Raw genomic sequence first — 18,690 nt, forward strand, 5'->3', positions numbered from 1 at the left:
GCGCGTGGGTGGGAGCGCCGGGGAGCCTTCGCATGGAACCTTTTAGAGACTCAATTGCTTAGATTCTGTTACTTTGCAGCCTTAAGAGAGCTTCATCCCACGACACCACGTAGAGTGATGGGGCTTCTAATGGACAACTAACTGCAAAGACTAAAATGGCTGATCAGCGACTTGAGGTTTTCAAAGTCGCCGGATCCGACTGCTCCGAGGTCCGTTTCCTCTCGCTGCCCTGGCCGGAGCCCGCCACCCGAGAACAAAGCGCCCCCGCCGGCGGCGGGCCGCCCCCTGGCAGAGCAGCCGGGGTCAACTGAAGGCTGAGGCTCCGCGGGGCGGCGAGAAATCGACACGCTCCGGCTCCACCGCTCCGCGGCCGGGTCTCCCGGAGCCTGCGTCGGCCTCGCTCCGCGCTCGCACCGCGCCCCTCGGGTGGGCGTTATGTAACAGCTGGGAGCCCAACTCCGGAACCATTTAACTACTTGTCCCGTCCGGGCGGGTAACCTAGGGTTCACCGGGTCTGCAGAGTGAACGAGAGCTGGCCTGCAGATCCTGCAGATCTGCACCCGGGGCTGCAAGCAGGCAGCCCCGCTCCGCCAGCCCCCGGCAGTCCCCGGTGGGATCTATCCGAAAGCCCGACGGGGCGCCCCGGGGAACAGCGTGTTTTCTGTGCACAGGGTGCTAGCAGGCATTTAACGTGGGGGTAAGGGACGGGCAGGGAGAGCTTCTCTGTAAGCACTCAAGATATACTAGACCTCCCTGAACCTAAGGAAGCTCCCCAGCTCCAGCTACCACCCACCTCTCCAGTGCGCACACCCTTCAATGTCTTTGGCTCCCTCTGAACCCCTCCACTCCCCAAACAACGGGGCTCCCCGAGATTGCAGCCACTTTCTCCCTACGCTGTCACACGCACGCGCGTGTACAGTCACTAACACGCACGCACTGACACACCGAAAGACGCACACACCACTCCACACTCACACTCGCTGGCTTTCCGCGTGCGGCACCTGAAAGACATGAATATTCATTACTTACAAGCATTGGTGACTGCGAAGCTGTTTGCTACCTCCAAATTGTCGATGTGCGGTGTCAGTCTGAACTCTGAAGTGGAAAACTGAACCATCCCTACCCGAAATGCACTGTATTCTTGATCAGCGCCCCTGGGAAATAACCCCCCTGCAAAGAACAAACACCAAGCAGGAGAATAGTGTCAGTGACCGGGCGGGAAAGGAGAGGAGCCCGCTAGCACCTAACAGCCCTGTAGTCTCTTATTCATGCTAATAGGTACAATAAACACATCAAGGGGTTCTGGTAGCGGGGTTTCAAACATCCAAATGGTAGCCAGGGCATCAAGGCACAGATGAGAGTCTGAGGGCAAGGTAGGTGGCCAGAAACATTCGTCGCCTTACCCCCTAATCACAAGCTTTGCATTCAAACCCCCTAGAGAATCCGAGCAATCGGAAACATGTTAAGGCAGAATTCACAAAATCTGGGGGCCAGAAATGAAAAGATTTTTTCCTCTATTGTACCAAAGGCATCGTCTTTTCCCTTTGCTTCATCCTGATAAAAACATGTATATTCTAGGCAGTTTAAATCTGGAATGCAGTCAAGGTATGACATAAGTCTACATGACATGAATTAATTTGTTCACTGTGAACAAAGATTACGACCAAATTAAGCACAATTCAAAAGCAGAGCACAAAGGGTACCTACCTATCTGTATGCTGTTAGAAGAGACACCAAAAATAAGTCCCCAGAAAACAGGAGAAAGGAGGACAGATATATGCATAATCTTTTGCATTTCCAAGAAAAGTAGAGCATCCACAAAATATCCCCCTTTTTCCCCCTTTTCCTCCTCTTCCTTCTTTGGCCGTTTTCCTCAGCAAATTAGATCCTCCGCATTTTGAAAGAGCAATTTAGCACCAAGCTGCTACAACCCTGAAGTGGAGGCAGAAGAATTCCTATTTCCCAGGTCCTGCTGGTGGCTGCTGGTGCCCTGCACCCTGTCCCTGCTCCTGAAGTCCAGGGGACTGGCTGGATGCAGTTTTCAGCGGAGCTGCCGCTGTGGTCCCAGTGCCTTGGAATATTCAGCACCCTCCCATGCACTCACACACACTCACCCTCTCTCGCGCTCTCTTCTCCCTCTCTCAGTCTCTCTCAGTCTCTCTCTCTCTCTCTCTCTCTCTCTCTCTCTCTCTCTCTCTCACGCGCGCGCGTACACACGCACACACATACACACACACGCAAGTCACAGAGAGGGGCAGGCAGTCCCGGACGCGCGTGCGCGACTCACAGCAGGCTGCTGGCGCGCGCGTCCACCCCTCCCCCGCCCCCAAACCCGCACCCCGCACTGCCCTGGCAGAGTCGCGTGCACAGCGCTGAGAAAGCGCGGCTCAGAGCCTGGCAGCGGGTATCCCTTGGCGAGCCCTCCGGTCTCGCGAGCTGTCTCTCCCACCGCGCTCGGTGCCTTTCAGCACCGAGGACAGCGCCCTGCTATCGGCCTAAGGCTACCTTTGTGCGGCCGCTGCAGCTGCCGGGGAGATGCTCCAGCCTGGACCAAATGCAGCAAAGCTGATTTCCGGCTGCTGTGCAGAAGCAGCCGAACTGCTAATTGTTGTTGGCAGTGAAGCCTTCTGTCACCAGTCCTGCTGTTTTGCGTTAAAAGTAATTTTGATTTTTATCTTCAAGACCCTGTGAATACCACCAAGCAATATAGAAAGGCTGCCATCCCATCCGCTTCACCTGACCCGGCTAAAAAGCAAATAAGCAAACAAAATACCCATTGAGGAAGTGTTCCCAAATTGTGAACTTTAGCTAACGGTGACATAGGCATGATCCAGGAAAAAGACAAAATTCTATCTTTAGAAGCTAAAGCCGCATAAGAGAAGATCAAGATAGAATCTTTGAAATACTTTAAATGGAAATTCAGTTTTTTAGAGGGTGATTCCCCTGGGCTATGATGCCAACTTGCCGAGCCAGCTGGGTGCGGGGATGTTTCGCAGCCTTCACTGCAGACTCTTGTGGCAGAGACATGCACACGTGGTTCAATAGAAGCCCTTGCTTTGTACACATTGAAAGCAGAAGACTCCATTTCAAGAAGGAAAGGCTCCTAGGAGAAAGGAATTAGACGATAAAGCATGTCTAGAAAGGCTGCTGAGCTACTGATTCTTTCCCAGACACCTAGAAACCGAATACTCCATCGCATTTTGGCCGTAAGTTTTCAAGCATCACTGCCCAAAGAGAGGAAGCTAAATTCTCATCACTTGTAACCTGCGAGCTCAAGACTGCTGGGAAAGAAAGATGAGGCTAGAGATTGTGAATCTGGGGACGAGAGTGAGTGGGGAGCAGCGAAGAGTGGACTTCCCCCTGTGAAATGTGAACCCTTCATGTGAAACTGCTTGCCAAACCCATTCTGGGAACATGGTCTGGCAAGTCCCTCTGCAGCCTCAGACAGTTCTCACTAAAGTTAATGGCTTTTTGGTTCAAACAAAGAAGTAAAGGAAAATTGAGGACCAGGGACTGTGTCCCGGAAACCATGAGATCAGAGACTGTGATACCAAATGAGTAACTAGCTAGTGTTTCAGAATGCTGAGAAAGTCAGCCTACCAAGCTGCCTTTCCTGTGCAACGGTCATGTGACTGTCATCCTTGTAGCCTCCTGTTGACTGTATGTAGAATATTTGCCCCTTCAGCATTCTGGGCCTCAATTTCCCCATTTGAAAAATGAGCAAAATGGACTCTGGCTCTCAAGATTCTACAAGTCTGTGATTTCAGGTTGTTTTTCCCTGGTTTTGTTTGTTGATATGTGTTCCCCAAGTAGGGAATGCAAATTTCTATAATCTATTACAACACTTATACCCTATGGGTAAAAAAAAAACCCTGCTGATTTTATCATCAATAAATTATTTTAGTTTGTTAATAAATGCTTCACAGTATAGGAAATGGATTCTGTGTATTAAAATGCATTTATCCTTTTAATAATTAAATAAGAATAAAATAGTAAAAGAGACATAAATATATATCCAATTTGAAGTATAAAGAATAATTAAACAAATCTTACCTGCTCAATTCCTAGTTGAGATATAAGGCACAATAATGATATGAACTGATTCCCTATTTGAAGATTTCAAAATATATATCTAAAAGAATGAATAGCAGCTCAGAGCAAAATAAAAATACCTTTTCAACAATTTTCTGTTTTCTCCATTTATTTTCAAAGAAAAACTTTGATTTTACACAAAGTAACTTATAATGAAAGAAGTGAGAGCAAAAGAGAGAGAAGCTTAAATGTGGAGAAACAATGTTTATAGTATGTTTCAATGTAATTTTTTTTTAAAAAGAGACATTCTAAAAACTACTTCAAAGTCAAGGCAAAGGTTAATTCAAAATTCACTGAATTGCACTGCATAGAATCAAATTATGTAAAATAAGAATTTGCTGAATCATGGAGCATTTTTCCTAGTAAATCATATGTAAGAATTCAAGGTAAACATTACTATTTACTAGCCAATTATAATTCATATAAATGGAATACAATTTTAATAGGCATTACTTGTAATTTAAATACTATTCTACTAATGTGTCTTTCACATGGTAGTAATATATGTACATTTCACAATATATTTGGATATATTTCCTGCAATACTAGCATAATTGGATTATTATTATAATTCATGGGACTTTTTAAGATTCACTGTCATATTTATATAGCTTATATTTTTCAAACACAGAATACTTTCAATATAAATGTTGTAAATTTAAATTGATTGAAGTAAATGGTCTTGAAAATAAATTTAAAATACTGTAATTTACTTTAAATATTTAGAAGGTTTTGTTTCAAGAATAGTTTGAAGTTGATCAGTAAGAAAATTTATTTTGAAAATTTCAAAGCCACTATTAGTACAGTTAAATAGAAGAGTGTGCTCCAAGAAACAGTTTGCTATTTTCTGCCCTCTGCTGTTCAATTTTAGTAATTATCTAAAATATAACTATTGTTTCTGAAGCAAGGGATACATTACAGTAAAAAAAAAAGCAATACTATACAGCCTATCATTCGTTTGATTGGCTTGTTGCTGTTGTTGTATGTGTGCTTAAATATAATTTTCAGCATTAAGGCTAGATACAAGTATTCTATGTAAAATTTCACTTTCTGTTTCACTCAATCTTTGTTTTAATAAGGCAATACTAATTTTCCTGTTAAATCGGCTTTAAAATGAGGATTTCATATGTGCTGACCCATTCTGCATAGCTTTAATTTGTGTTGCATAATGAAAAAGCTTTGCATAAAGGAATGAGATCCAATGTGGGGGGGTGGGGAGGAGGTGATAATTTTGAAATGACTGGAAGAGCAAGGGTTTGCTGATTTCATTATCCAGATTAGATTATCAATGTCAGTTCCTCCTGATGGTGCCTCACCGACAGGGAGATCATGGTTTCCCTCCCTGCTGATCGTGTGGAACTGTGGAAACACAGACCATCTGTAAGGCCTGGATGCAACTCCATGTTGGCCAAGGAGAGAGCCCATGCTCATTTCAGCAAAAGATAAGTTAGCAGTTCCTGCAGAAGAACCCAGGTTCCTGACATGAGACCCTATTGCTAAGAAAGAGAACATTTTAAAGATAGAAGAGAAAACAGGAGAATTTTTATTATTCAAAGCTATAAATAGAAAGATATATTCCATCTGGGGAGTTCTAGTCCTTCAGTTAAGATAAAGAATAGTATCGGTATAAGTTGTTATTCAGATTGAGATATTATTTTTCTGTGCAGCAAAATTTTAAATCACTGATTTAGCAAAATCAATTACACAACCCAAAACATATTACTAAAGTTAGGCTTATGTACATCTTTCTTACTAATTTAGAATGAAATCCAACAACCAAAAGAGCAAGTGAAGTTTTCATTTTAGGGCTTCGATTCTTTGAATTTTAATTAACTATATCCCAGTAAAATCCTAAAAGATGAGAGGTGATATCTCATTCTGGCTTTGATTTGCATTTTCTTGACAATTAGTGATATTGAGCCCATTTTCATGTAGCAGTGGTTCACCTGTATGCCTTTTTTTTTTTAAATGTCTTCAGGTCCTTTGCCCATTAATTAGGTCATTTATTTATTTTTACTATTCTGATGAGTGAGCTTCTCCCATATTTTAGATATTAACCCCTTATCAAAAATTTAATTTGCAAATATTTTCTTCCATACATAGGTTGCCTTTTCATCTTGTCTATTATTTCCTTTGCTGTGCCAAAGCTTTTTAATTTGATAGAGGCCTACTTGTTTGTCTTTGCTTTTAATGTCAAATTCAAAGGAATTATTGCTAACACTGATGTCAAAGAGCTTACCCTCTGTTTCCATCTTGGGGTGTTATGGTTTTATGTCCTATATTCAAGTTTTTAATCCATTTTGAGTTGATTTTTATATATTGTATAAGATTTCTCAAATCAATTTATTGAAGATACTTTCCTTTCCCCCTGTATATGCTTGGATTGTTTTTTGGAAAGTAAGTAACCACATATACATGGGCTTATTTATCAGCTCTATTCCATTCCATAGACCTATGCATCTGTTTTTAATACCAATACCATGCTCTTTTGGTTACTATAACTTTGTAGTATAGTTGGGCCTATTATGTCACAGTCTTTGTTGACCCCAGAACACTTCAATTTAAATGCAACAATACCAGAAAGGCACAAGTGCGGTCCAGGAACCATAAGCAGTACAGTACTTCTAGAATGGAAAGTGTGATTCAAGGAGTAAAAGTAATAATCCAGACCATGGTAATGAATGTGTAGTTTACCCTATAGGAAAAGGGAACCATTTGTGAGTTCTATGCTGAGAGGTGAAATCTTCAGATTTCCATTTTAGACAGAATACATGGGAGGCTAGCTGGAGAACATATACATGTGGAACCAAATTGAGTACAGGAGGACCAAGTAACAGGTTGTATTCCTGTTGGGGGTGATGTGAATCTGGATTAAGAGAATAATAGTACAGATAGGAATAAAAGGTTAGTTTCAGAACATATTTAGGATGGGAACTTAGTAGAACCTGTTTGTGAACTTGAATGAGATGAAGTAAAGGATATGGAGAAATAAGGCCAATTCCCAGGGTACAAGGCGGGGTGCCCAGGACAATGTTTTCTCATCTCGGAATGAGATGTAGAGAGCAACGGAAAGCAGACATGTAGGCAAGGTTATGTGTTCACTTTTTGACCTGTTGGGTTCTCAGGGTCTGTGGGTCACAGACACACAAGCTGTTGTATTGGCAATTGACACTGATTCTGATACGAAGAGAATAGGCCTCATCTAGATGTTACTTTTGAGAATCATTAGCCCTAGGAGGTTTCGTGATAGCTACTATTTCTTGCAAAAGTTAGTTAACATGAAAAAGAAAAGAAAAAAGAGAAGACATGCATACTTTGAAAATCCTGATTTCACTTCACCTTGATGAGTGCCCAGTCATTATCCACTCATTGGAAGTGGTACAGGGCTCTCCTTGAGCGTGTGTTTACTGGAGAATTCCCATTTCAGTCTCTTTAAAGTAGAACAAGAACTTAAGGGTATTTGTGAAAAAGTCTGAACAATGTTACTTAGAATTTAAAAAATTGCCTACTTGCATCTGCTCCTTTCTAGAACACTCAACATGGTTTTAACAATTGTCTTTTCACATTATTATTTTCTTCTTTTAAAATACACTTGACTCTCACTCAATGGGTAACAGCAAAATTTAGAAGGGCAGGCTGCTAGCCAAAAGTATTCCTCTACTATTGTTTTTCAAGTAATGTACAAAGAGGCAAAAGGAAAAAAAAGAAAGAAAGAAATAGCATAAAACACAGCTACACACTTTGCAAATCTATAATGGTTAAAAGACTTAAGTAGGAAGTCATAACCACTTTCTTCAAACACTCCTTTTCTATCCACGTTACTCTTGTCAGCACTTTAGTTAGAATTTTTGTTTGGTGTATGTGACCCAGACCTTCATTCCTGCAGGATCTGAGTTCTTGATGTTCTCGTCTTTCAGCTTTTTATAGTTTTCTTTTGACTGATTACTGGACAAGAGACTACTAAGAGACCCTGTAGTGAATAGTGAACCTTCTCACTCCTCTACTGTATTTCACATTTTCCCTCCCCCAGTCCAGAGTATCATTTCTATTTTATCGTGGGTGCTGCTCTGCAGGTACAAGTTAATGGTTCAGTGGATCAGGTGATGGGAAGATCAGGGTGTCAAATCACATGGTATCCTCTGGACAGAAGCTTAGTATGTAGCAGGTTCCATGGAAAGTCAGCAGCTAATTTTGAAATGGAAAACAGTCGCCAGAAAAGAGGAGCATGGTGTGACTTCAAACCCTAGGCCCTCTTCTGTGATTCCCTTATTGGAACCTGCCCTTTTCTCCATGTTATCATCTCTGTCTGCACCCCCTGCCTGGGCCCCATACTTCAAATACCATTGGGTCTGCTTGGTATGAAGGCTCAAATATCAGCTTGCACTCCAGCCTGAACCTCCATTATAGTTTGTTTCCTTTGCTCAAACTGGCTGCCTTATAGGTTAATATTAGCAAATGTGTCAGAACATCATGCCCCAATGTGGTACATATTGTTGCAAAATCCAAACTCTACCAACCATTATTTCTTTTTTTTTGCTTTGAAAAATGAAATAAATGTATTGATTCATAGAACTATAATTTCAGAGTTATAGTAGGGTTTGGGTGATCCAATAACTTTAATTTTCTTTGATCGAATGTAGTTTAAGATTAATTCTTGTTGTGTTTGCAGCAACTGGTGTTTGCTCCAGCTGGCTGCAACATTCCAAGATACATTCTAAAGTTTATCCTAATTGGCTTACCTAGGTCACATGGCCAGCTTTAATCCATGTACATGGCCAGCTTTAATCCATGTGCATGTCCAGGGAAGAAGGGATGCAGTGGTGGGATCTGGGACCTTCCACAAAAAGTAGGAGTTAATGAAATGTGTGGGTACTTTTAACAATGGAAAGGAGAGAGAATGTAATTCTGAGCAGTGACATAAGCATGTCCACTAGAGTAGATAGACATGGATGAAAATAAAATCAATTGCAACAAGAGAAAAATTCTATAACTGTATACAGAAACCTGCTTACTCTAATCCAGATACCTTCAAATTCATTTGATCACTTAGACATAATTTGCTATGACTATAACTTTGTACTCATTTCAAAGGCTATTCTCTAAACTTTGTATAAATTCTGGTAACACAGTAAATGCACTTGGAATAATATCATTTGCAACTACATATACAACTTGAGAGAATTTCAAGGCCATGAAAATAGTTTGAAGCCCCAATAAACCCCAAATTGCACTGAATAGCCCCTCTGTTCTCAGAAGTTTTATAACGTCATAAATATTTTGGTGTGTGATACTGCTAATGAGTTCCATAAAAGAATTTTTAGCCCACAAACATCCGAGTTCCGTCCTCTCCTTTTGGTAACACTAATTGCATTTTTTATGTGTCTGTGTGAAAATACATCATGGCTGGATAGCTATGTTTGAAAATGAAAATAAGCAAAATTTTATTACATTCTAACAAAAAAAGGCAGATTTTTGTTTTTGTGATTTAGTTGGTTTTTGTTTGTTTGCTTCCTTCCACCTCAACATTAAAATAGTGGTGTCTGACTGGGGTACAATCAATGGCAGAGTTCTGTCACTCTATATTGGGTATGGACGAAGGCATTAAAGTTGCAACCCCAAATGTTTTTCAGATGGTGACATTAAAGCAAACGTTCTACCTAGGGTACATTTTATTAAAGCACATTCACCTCAGGATGAACGTTACTTACTGAAATAAGAAACCTCAAATAAATCTCGTCAACTGTAATTAACTTTGGCAACTGAAGTTTTGAAAGTTAATTATAAATTAGCACAATCTTATAATTCATGATTAATTTTAGAAAAATACTTCTGTCAGATTATACACGAAAGCCTAATTCAGATGGGCCATTAACATTCCTTTCCATTGAAATGCATTACAGAGCGTGTCTTAATGTCAGGCCGTCCTGGTACCATTAGCGGCAAGAAAATTTATAGAGATAAATAATTGATGCTTTGTTCCCCCTGTTATAAAATGATCTTAAAGAATGAGAACTATTTTCTTTCTCGTGCAAACCCCTTTTGAAATGTTTTGCTGGGCTTTGAGGCCTAGACACAGAAAGATGCCCTTGCCCTCGGGTCAAATATAATGGGCTTTGGATTAAATTGTCATAAATGGGAGGCTGTGTTTCTAAAGCAAGTAGAAAATTTAAGGCTGAAAAGCCTAAACTTCTAGACAGTTTCTTTAAGGTAAAGGATAGAGATGAATGTTTTGTTTACTTTAGTTCTGATTATTTTTATGAGAGTTACAGAGAGTGGAATTCTTCACAAAACAGGGAAAATATGAAGGGATTTAAGAGATCATAGAAGAAAAATGGGTGGCACGTGGAGGAAGACAGATGGAGAATTCCAGGAACCAGGGCCTTGGAATTTGGGCCCAGGATTCCGTGCTCATGCTTACATGGAAGGGGAGAGCTGCCCACATATCGAAATCAATCACTTGGAGATTGTATACAGCTCTTCCTTCCATTTTCCCATTTGTCCTGTGAACCTAGGAAAGGGAAGAATCCCTCAAGTTATGACAACAATGAGTTTCTCACCACCCTGGTGACGTGAAGCTATAGAGTCAGATTAAATTTAATCTAGCAAAATGGGAGTACTGTAACTGTCCTTACACCTTTCTTACAACTGTGAGTGGAAATCATATCCTCCATTTGTTATTATACTTTTGGTCAGTGCTACACTCATCAAAATTCTCTCTTGGTTTTCGTATTTCCAAATATTAAGATAATCTCCATCTTCAAATTCTAAACAAAGGACACAAAAAGAACTACTTAGCTCAAATGGAGACATTAAAACCCCCTTTAATGTAGAAACAAAATGAGATAAAAACAGAACTTATTTACTGGGGTAGAAATAATCACAGGCTCAGGTAAGGGCTACTTTCAGCACACTCGGCTTCCAAGCAGCTTTTAGAGCTAATGAGAGAGTGAATAGGTAGGAACAGGGTACCTGACCTTCTCAAAAAACAGTTCCTGCAAATGCAGACATACACAGATGCCAGCTACACTACTTGTTTTCCAGCTATAATAAAAACATGATAGAAGAAGGCAAAGGTTAACTCAAATAAAATTCATACACCTCAAGTTTCTCTACAGATTAGCGAGAGGATCTGGATCTAAAGTAGCCACACATACCCATGACATTCTCAAAATGCTGACTTCATTTCCTATCTGGTATATTGATTTCCAATAAGCTGTGATGTTCACAAAAATGTTATTTGAAAAATAAAATCTTGAGTCTAAAATGAGATGTAAAGGACTGGAGACCATCTGACCCATCATTCCACTAGACAATTTCAAGATTAAATAATTAAGATTTGTTGTTCATATTCCTTTGGCAACTTATAAAATAAGTTTAAAATATTGCTGGATTTTAAAGGCTGCTATATAACTGTATTATATACAGGAATAATAATAACTTTTTCCCTCTGTCCTCCTAATACGTTAAAAAGGAAAACACATTATATGCTAAAAATTCTGAAATAGCTCTCTTTATTGAGTTCTTACTATGTGCCACCTACTAGATGTTTAAATGTTTTACCTCATTATTGTAACCTTATGAGATTTAATCTTATTTTAACAAACTATAAGAATGATCCCTGAAAGTACAGTCTTGGACACAACGTTATTTTAAAGATGAGGAAGCTGGGTTCTGAAATTTAAGTCACACTAAAGTAGAATGTGATTGACCAAGGATGTAAAGTTAACATTGTTTCTGACTCCTGAAGCCCTATATGGTCCACTGTTCTACAATGGACATAAAATGATAGTAGTGAGAAATAGGATGTAATTCTCAATTTCTGAATTATATTTTTCAATCTGCCACCTGGATGAGCCTCACAGATGCTTCTTCCTACTTGTTTCTTTCGTCATTAACTTGTTCACCAGTTATCTTCTGATTCTTCTCCTCTGTGCCAGACAGTGAACTTTCAGAAGTATAATAGAGAACAGGTCAGATGTGGTCCCTGTTCTCATGAAATTTTTATTCAATATTTTTTATAATTAGGAAGATCAACAGTAACAAGTTAATATACAAACTTACAAAAACGTTGCTGACTGTGGTAAGTAACAAGAAAAACTAAACAGAGGCACAAGCGCCCTTTAAAAAAATCCATTCTATCCAGTATGCTAAACAGGAATTAAAGACAAACAGTAGATTACTAAGGACTAAACGTAGGGAATCCTCTGATTCACTCCATTTACCCATTATGTAGAGGCATAAAATCATCTTCCCCATGTAGGAGTCCTATTGGCTTTGAATCACAAGGTCACCAGAAGGAAATCTGAGTTTGAATTGGCCCCAAAAAGAAATAAGCATTACATAGTTCCAGAGTATGATGTCACAGGCAATTGTATTGGGCCCTTTGAACCCAACTGCTCTTATTATGTTAGAGGTACCTGAAGCCAGAATATGCATAGACTAGACACTTTTGCAAAATTTGAATAAGGCTGCCCAGCTGAGACCTCTTCAGCTTTGGATCTGAGAACTATGTAACATAGCTGCTAATTCTAGCCTACCTGTAAGGACATTGCTGGCTTATTACTGGATGTTAATCAAAACCTTGCCTACCACAGAAGGGGTCATATCAATCTAAGACCAGAAATTTCAATAAGCATTTTAGTAAAAAGAGAACAACACAATCCAATTCAATCACAAAATGGAAATGGTAATTTAAGAGCAGCACAAGAGTGGGGGGAATTCAGTAGGATGTATCACATACACAAATAGACTGCCTCACGGCTCACAGATCGTATGGCCTTTGAGGAACACTTTACTTCCAACATTATGTAGTCAGAACCTTGTTATTGCCAACCTGAGCAAAAGCAACTTTCCTGGTCACTGGTGGGAGTTCCCAATCTTAGGAAGTCCCCATTCTTAAAGCCATATTGATATTTGAAAGTCAACCACTCTATGTCCAGCAGAGCGTAAAGTGTTGATGGAAAAAAGCAAGGGCAAGTTCGCTCAATAGATAGAACTAAAAGATGTTTAATTAAAAGCAAGAGGAATTTGGGCTCAAATATTCTAAAGAGTATTTGAATATTTATAGACTCAAGCCAACGACCTTTGCTCTGAGGTCAGGCAGGTGAGCTGCAGATGACTGAGCAAGAAAAAAAATGGAGCAGTCAGTTATAAAATTCTCTTTGGGGAATTTAGATAAAGAAATAAATTGGGTCATGTATATGCCCACTAATAAAATATTGTTGCTATCTAAGGAGGGGTGGAAAAATGAGAATAGGTATCTTCCTAGCATACGAGTCCATGAATAAGACAGCACGTAGGTGCTCAGGCCATGTATGCGTGCACTGAGAGGTGTCATGTCCTCTGGCACCTGATGAGATAGCTAATGTCACAAGAACTGCCTAATGTCAGTGGAAAAGGAATCAATACCTGCAATTCTGATTACACTGGATGTCAACCACAGGGGCCTACAAACAGGCTTTAACAGGAACTGACACAGAGTCTACTCTCAGCATTTTTCTTTCTTTTCTTCCTCTATTTTTGTTGATGTCCTTTTAAAAATATTTTTATTGTGAAAACCATACATAACACAGAACTTACCATCTGAATAATTTTTATGTGTACCAGTTACATTAAATATATTCTCAATGCTGTGCCACTATCATCACGATCATCTCCATAGCTTGTCATCTTATAAAACTGAAATTCTCAACCTATTAAATGATAACCTCCTGTTCATCCCTCCCCCAGCTGCTGGGTGCCACTCTTCCACTATTCTGCTTTCTGTCACTGTGATTGTGACTCCTCTAAGATCTCGTAGGGGTACAATTGTTCAATATTTTTGCTTTGTGACCTGCTTATTTTACATAACTCAGTGTCCTCAAGGCTCATCTCTGTTGCAGCTTATATCACAATTTCCATCGAGGAAAACATACTGTTGGCAATCCTGAAACTCTGCTTTCCATGTTTTGTGATTACTGGTGTCATTGACAATATTAGCAAAGCTTGATGCTAGGTAATTTTTAAGGTGAAAATTTTAAGAGGATTACAAGAGTTTCAGAAAGAGAGAATAAGAAAATAAGGGTAAGGCTGTAATTTAAAAAAAACAATAAAAATTTCACTAAACTAAGAAAGACAGATCCCTCAATCTAGAAAAAAAAGTATCTAGTAAAAATTTAGACAATCAAGGGAAAAATATCCTAAAATCTGTTAATCTAATACTAAGAAAGTGCAGACCACCTGCAAAAAAACCCACACTAATATCAGATATTTCATCAGAAACATTAGTGGAAAAAGAACTTTAGATTTAAAATACTATACACAGTTAAAGAGTCATTTTAAAATAAGGGAGAAATGTAGGCACTTTTAGATGTACATAAACTTATAAATGTTATCACAGTACATTGTACCTTGATGAAAAACTTCAAATCTATTAAAATAAGAAGAATGAAATATAGGAATGGGACATGAAGAAAGAATAATAGATAAGTTAGTAAGAAAAATATATTGATAAATTTTCATAAGTACTGAGTTCAACAATAAATATGTAGGTTTTTAATAGCATTCTACAATGAAAATTTCAGACAATATAAGAGTTGAGAGAATAATGTTAAAAGGAGAAAATTCTTGTGAATATTCTTTTCTTGTTCAGAGACTCAACACAGACATTACATACATTTAGGTGCATTTAAAATTTTTACATTTACAGAATATAATATATATTCCTATCCAATAGAGAAATAAATAGAATCAATAAAACTCAAAGCAACAGAGATGGGGGAGGGGAGACAGAATGATAACACACTACATAAACTGTCAGAACTATGTCCATATTTATCACTAAAAACAATTAATATAAATGAGCCAAACATGCCTAATAATAGAGAAACTCAAGTTATTATACATTTTAAGTGAACACAGAACCATAAACATCCCCTGCCCTACCCTCAAATGCTACAAGGATGGATCTGTCTTAGGGAAGTTCTAAAAAACTCAAAGAACCATTAATTCTAGACTTTTAACATTTCTTCCAGAGTTAGAAATAAACAGGAAGATATCCATTCATTTTATGAGACTAGTGTAACCTTGATGCATAAACTGAATATGACGACATTAGAAAATAATATTATTGGCCAATCTCACTTAAAATAATTATTTTATAGAACTCTTAAAAGACTGTATTAAATATAAAAGTGTTTAAAATAATATCACAGGCAAAAGAGTTTACCCTAGGAATACAGGTACTATTTCAAATTACAAAATCTTTAACACTATAACTACATAATAGCTTATAAGAGAAGAACAATATAATTATTTTAATAGTTACAAACTACAACAATGAGTATATTCAGCTTTTTAGCTTGTCACAATTTCTGAATGTTAAATTCTGACTCTGCCACTTGTTGGAAGGACAATGGGAAGTAAGTCCTTTCATAGAGTCTTGGGTCAGAATGTGAATTGATGCAGTCCCTTTACAGAAAATTTTTACATTACCCATTAATTTGTTTAATTGCACAGTGGTTCTAGTTATGGTTATTTATGAGACAGAATCGATTTTACATAAGTGCTAGGATTGATACACAAGGATGTTTATTTCAGCATTGACTGAAATAATGAAAAATTTGAAGCAACATACATATTCTAAAATAAAGTATTATACATTAATATGATTAAATCATTTGGTTATTTATGTGAATAGCTCTCCAATAACCTACTACTATGAGTGGTGCATACAGTTAGATATCACTTATGAAATTTAAACACAGTAATGTTTGTGAATTTTTTATAATATTACAAATTTGGGGGACAGGAATACAAACCGATAATCATAGTTTCCTCTAGGTATAACTGCAGAGAATCAAGATAAAGACTTGTATATGATGATTATTTCAAGTTTATCTTTAAGGTTCTAATTTTTTAAAAGTAAGACAAAGTATTCATATGTTACTTATTGATAAAAAGAATAAAAATAAACAAAATTCAAACCCAATATGTTAGAATGTTAAAGTGATTTGATTCTGTGTTGGAATATGGATAATTATTCTATTTCCTTTGCTATTTTTCCTAATTTTTTAAATTTCCACTTATATTTTTCTCTCTCTCTCATACACATGAACACACATATGTTTAAAAGAATAACATAGGAAGATAGTTCAAAAGAAAGGAGTTTTGCATAGTGCCATGGTGAGAATATCTGTGCCTTTAAAAATGCATATGGCAGAATCTTAATCCCAATGTGATTGTATTATTCGGTGGAGCCTTAGGGAGGTATAAGTGCTCTGACAAGAAGAGACCAGAGAACTAGGTAGGTTTCTTTCCAGTATGTGAGGACACCACAAGAAGAAGACCTTCAGTAACTCAGGAAGAGGGCACCCATCTACACCTGGCCATGCTGGCACCAGCCTCCAGAACTGTGAGAAGTAAAGCTCCATTGTTTTAGTCTCCTAATCTATGGTTACTTGTTACAGCAGCTCAAACGGACCAGGATGCATAGGTAGAGATATTATGTTGGAGCATTATTAGGGAGCTAGAAAAATGGTAATTGCAGCCCCATACCCTATATGGAAGGATAAATATGGGCCACTTGAAATAGATACAGTTTCATATCTATTTCACAGTTTGATATTTAACTTAAACAGTTCTCTTGAGAGTTCTGGTTGAGTACAAGCATGGCAGGGGAAGAATGACTACCTAACTGAGGATGCGAAATTTCATGTATAACAGTGAGGGCATTTCAGAGGGCACAGAAGTAACAAACAGAAAAAAGGGAACCAGGGGAGGGTTGAATCATGGGAGCTGAAGAGTGGAAAGACCAGAAGAGCTGGGATCTGACTGGGATCAAGGACGATGGCTCGCGAATAGAGACTAAGATGGGATATATTCTATAGGTGCCAGAACCCCCTGGAGGACAGGAGTGAGTTGGCCTATTTGGAAGGAGTTAGATTCAGCCTGTGTTATGTGTAAATACAAAGGAACTAGATTACGTGACCAGAGAGATGGCTGGGTGTGTTTCTTTCTGGAGCCATTTGGCATGTAGAAAACAGTTGTTCTTGATGTATAGACTGATGGGGTGAGAAAGGGTGTAGTTCATTTTATGAGGTGGGGTCAGAATAAACTGGGATATGTACAAAAATGAGAGTGTTTCTCAATGAACAGCATACAAATAAATAAATGGAACAATCTGTTGAAACTTAAGTTTTTCTCTGGGGGCCATCTGGTTCATATCAATTAGCACACATTTATTTTATTTGATCTTTAAATAGGCATTCTCTCAAAGAGCTCCTAATATAACCTTAATGTGAAACTGCTCCACATATATATACATAAAAATAGGTACCCTAAAGAACTTGCAAAGTGTAAAAAATATGGTATGTCTTAATTGAAAATAAAGCATCAATTAATTTTATTATAATATATGTATGTGTATATACGCATGTACATATGTAAATACACACATATATATATATATATTAATCTACAACTCTTCACACACATTGTTTCATACACACACATTTATTTACGTGCCTTCCTAGAATTAGATTTGTCGCGTGTCAAGTGTTTAACAAATATTTCTTTAATGCATGGATAAATATTGTGACTATCACATAAAATGTATATTATCCTTAAGAAGAGTAGAATATGATTTTATTACCTAGAGAAGTTGGCCACATCCATTTTTAATATGAGTTTAGAATTGAACACATTATTTATACAGAATTATGTTATTTGGATATTCTGATTAATTCAGAATAACCATTCTGTTTGGCAGTTGGATTACCAATCTTTAGAGAATGAGAATATAATAAAATGTGCCACCACTGTAATTCTACTGCACATAACTTAACATTTCTTCAATGTTAGAATTTCAGAATTATGCAGTTTCCCAGGATAATCAGTGGGCACTCTCTTTTGTTAACACCAAGCTCGCTGAATTGTGAGATAGAGCTCAATTTATACAGCATGCCACACCTATCTAGGACAGTCTTCTTCTCCTTATTCTTTTTTAAAAGAAATGCTATTATTTACTCATTTTACCATTTATAGAATGAATGTAAAATATACTGTATTTTTTAAGACTATAAAATGCAACCTCCCCAAAAATTTGGGAGAAATAATGGTTGTTAATGCTGCTGTTGAGTTCTGTTTACATTTACATTGGTACAATATTATGTTATTAAATATTTTATCACATTTTTGCTTCAATTTTTTTTCTTATTTTCCTCTTCTAAAACATAGATGCATCTTAGGGTCCAAAAATGTGGATAACTCTTAAATATATGGATTCTGAATTTTGGACATTAACATATTGAATTACCCAAACCTAATTTTTAAACTATGGATTTCCAAGTAAATACTTTAACAATTCTTTTTTCACTTGAAGAGTATTTCAATATGCAGTTTATAGTTCCTGTGAATGCTCCGTCTTATCCTTAAATTATTTTATATTCTAAACTGATCTTGATGACCACAGATGCTGAGATACCTAAAGGGCATAAATAATATGCAGCTGTTGTCAAAGTGTCCATGTGTTTTTTAGTCTAACCCCCAAAATTACTTTAAAATTTTTGAAAAGCTTAAATATCATTAAAAATAGTTTTAGTGCTATTAATAGTGTAGTAG

The 18,690-nt window shown here is 37.9% G+C and overlaps 1 protein-coding gene across 2 annotated transcripts in view; it reads right to left on the reverse strand.

The window, feature by feature from the left end:
- GRIA2 (glutamate ionotropic receptor AMPA type subunit 2) overlaps nt 1-2,156 on the reverse strand; it is a 124,754-nt gene extending 122,598 nt beyond the window's left edge. For both annotated transcript variants that reach the window (XM_053658092.1, XM_037125739.2), the window contains exons 1-2: nt 1,708-2,156; nt 1,030-1,170 (exon numbers count right to left, since the gene is read on the reverse strand). In XM_053658092.1, coding sequence (XP_053514067.1) covers nt 1,030-1,170; nt 1,708-1,795 — 229 coding nt within the window. In that variant the 5' untranslated portion in view covers nt 1,796-2,156. The remainder of the gene's footprint in view (nt 1-1,029; nt 1,171-1,707) is intronic.
- Between the last annotated feature and the right edge of the window lie 16,534 nt (nt 2,157-18,690).

The sequence above is a fragment of the Artibeus jamaicensis genome, unplaced genomic scaffold (assembly GCF_021234435.1).
Source record: "Artibeus jamaicensis isolate MK-2021 breed Jamaican fruit bat unplaced genomic scaffold, CSHL_Jam_final scaffold_537, whole genome shotgun sequence".
NCBI lineage: Eukaryota > Metazoa > Chordata > Mammalia > Chiroptera > Phyllostomidae > Artibeus > Artibeus jamaicensis.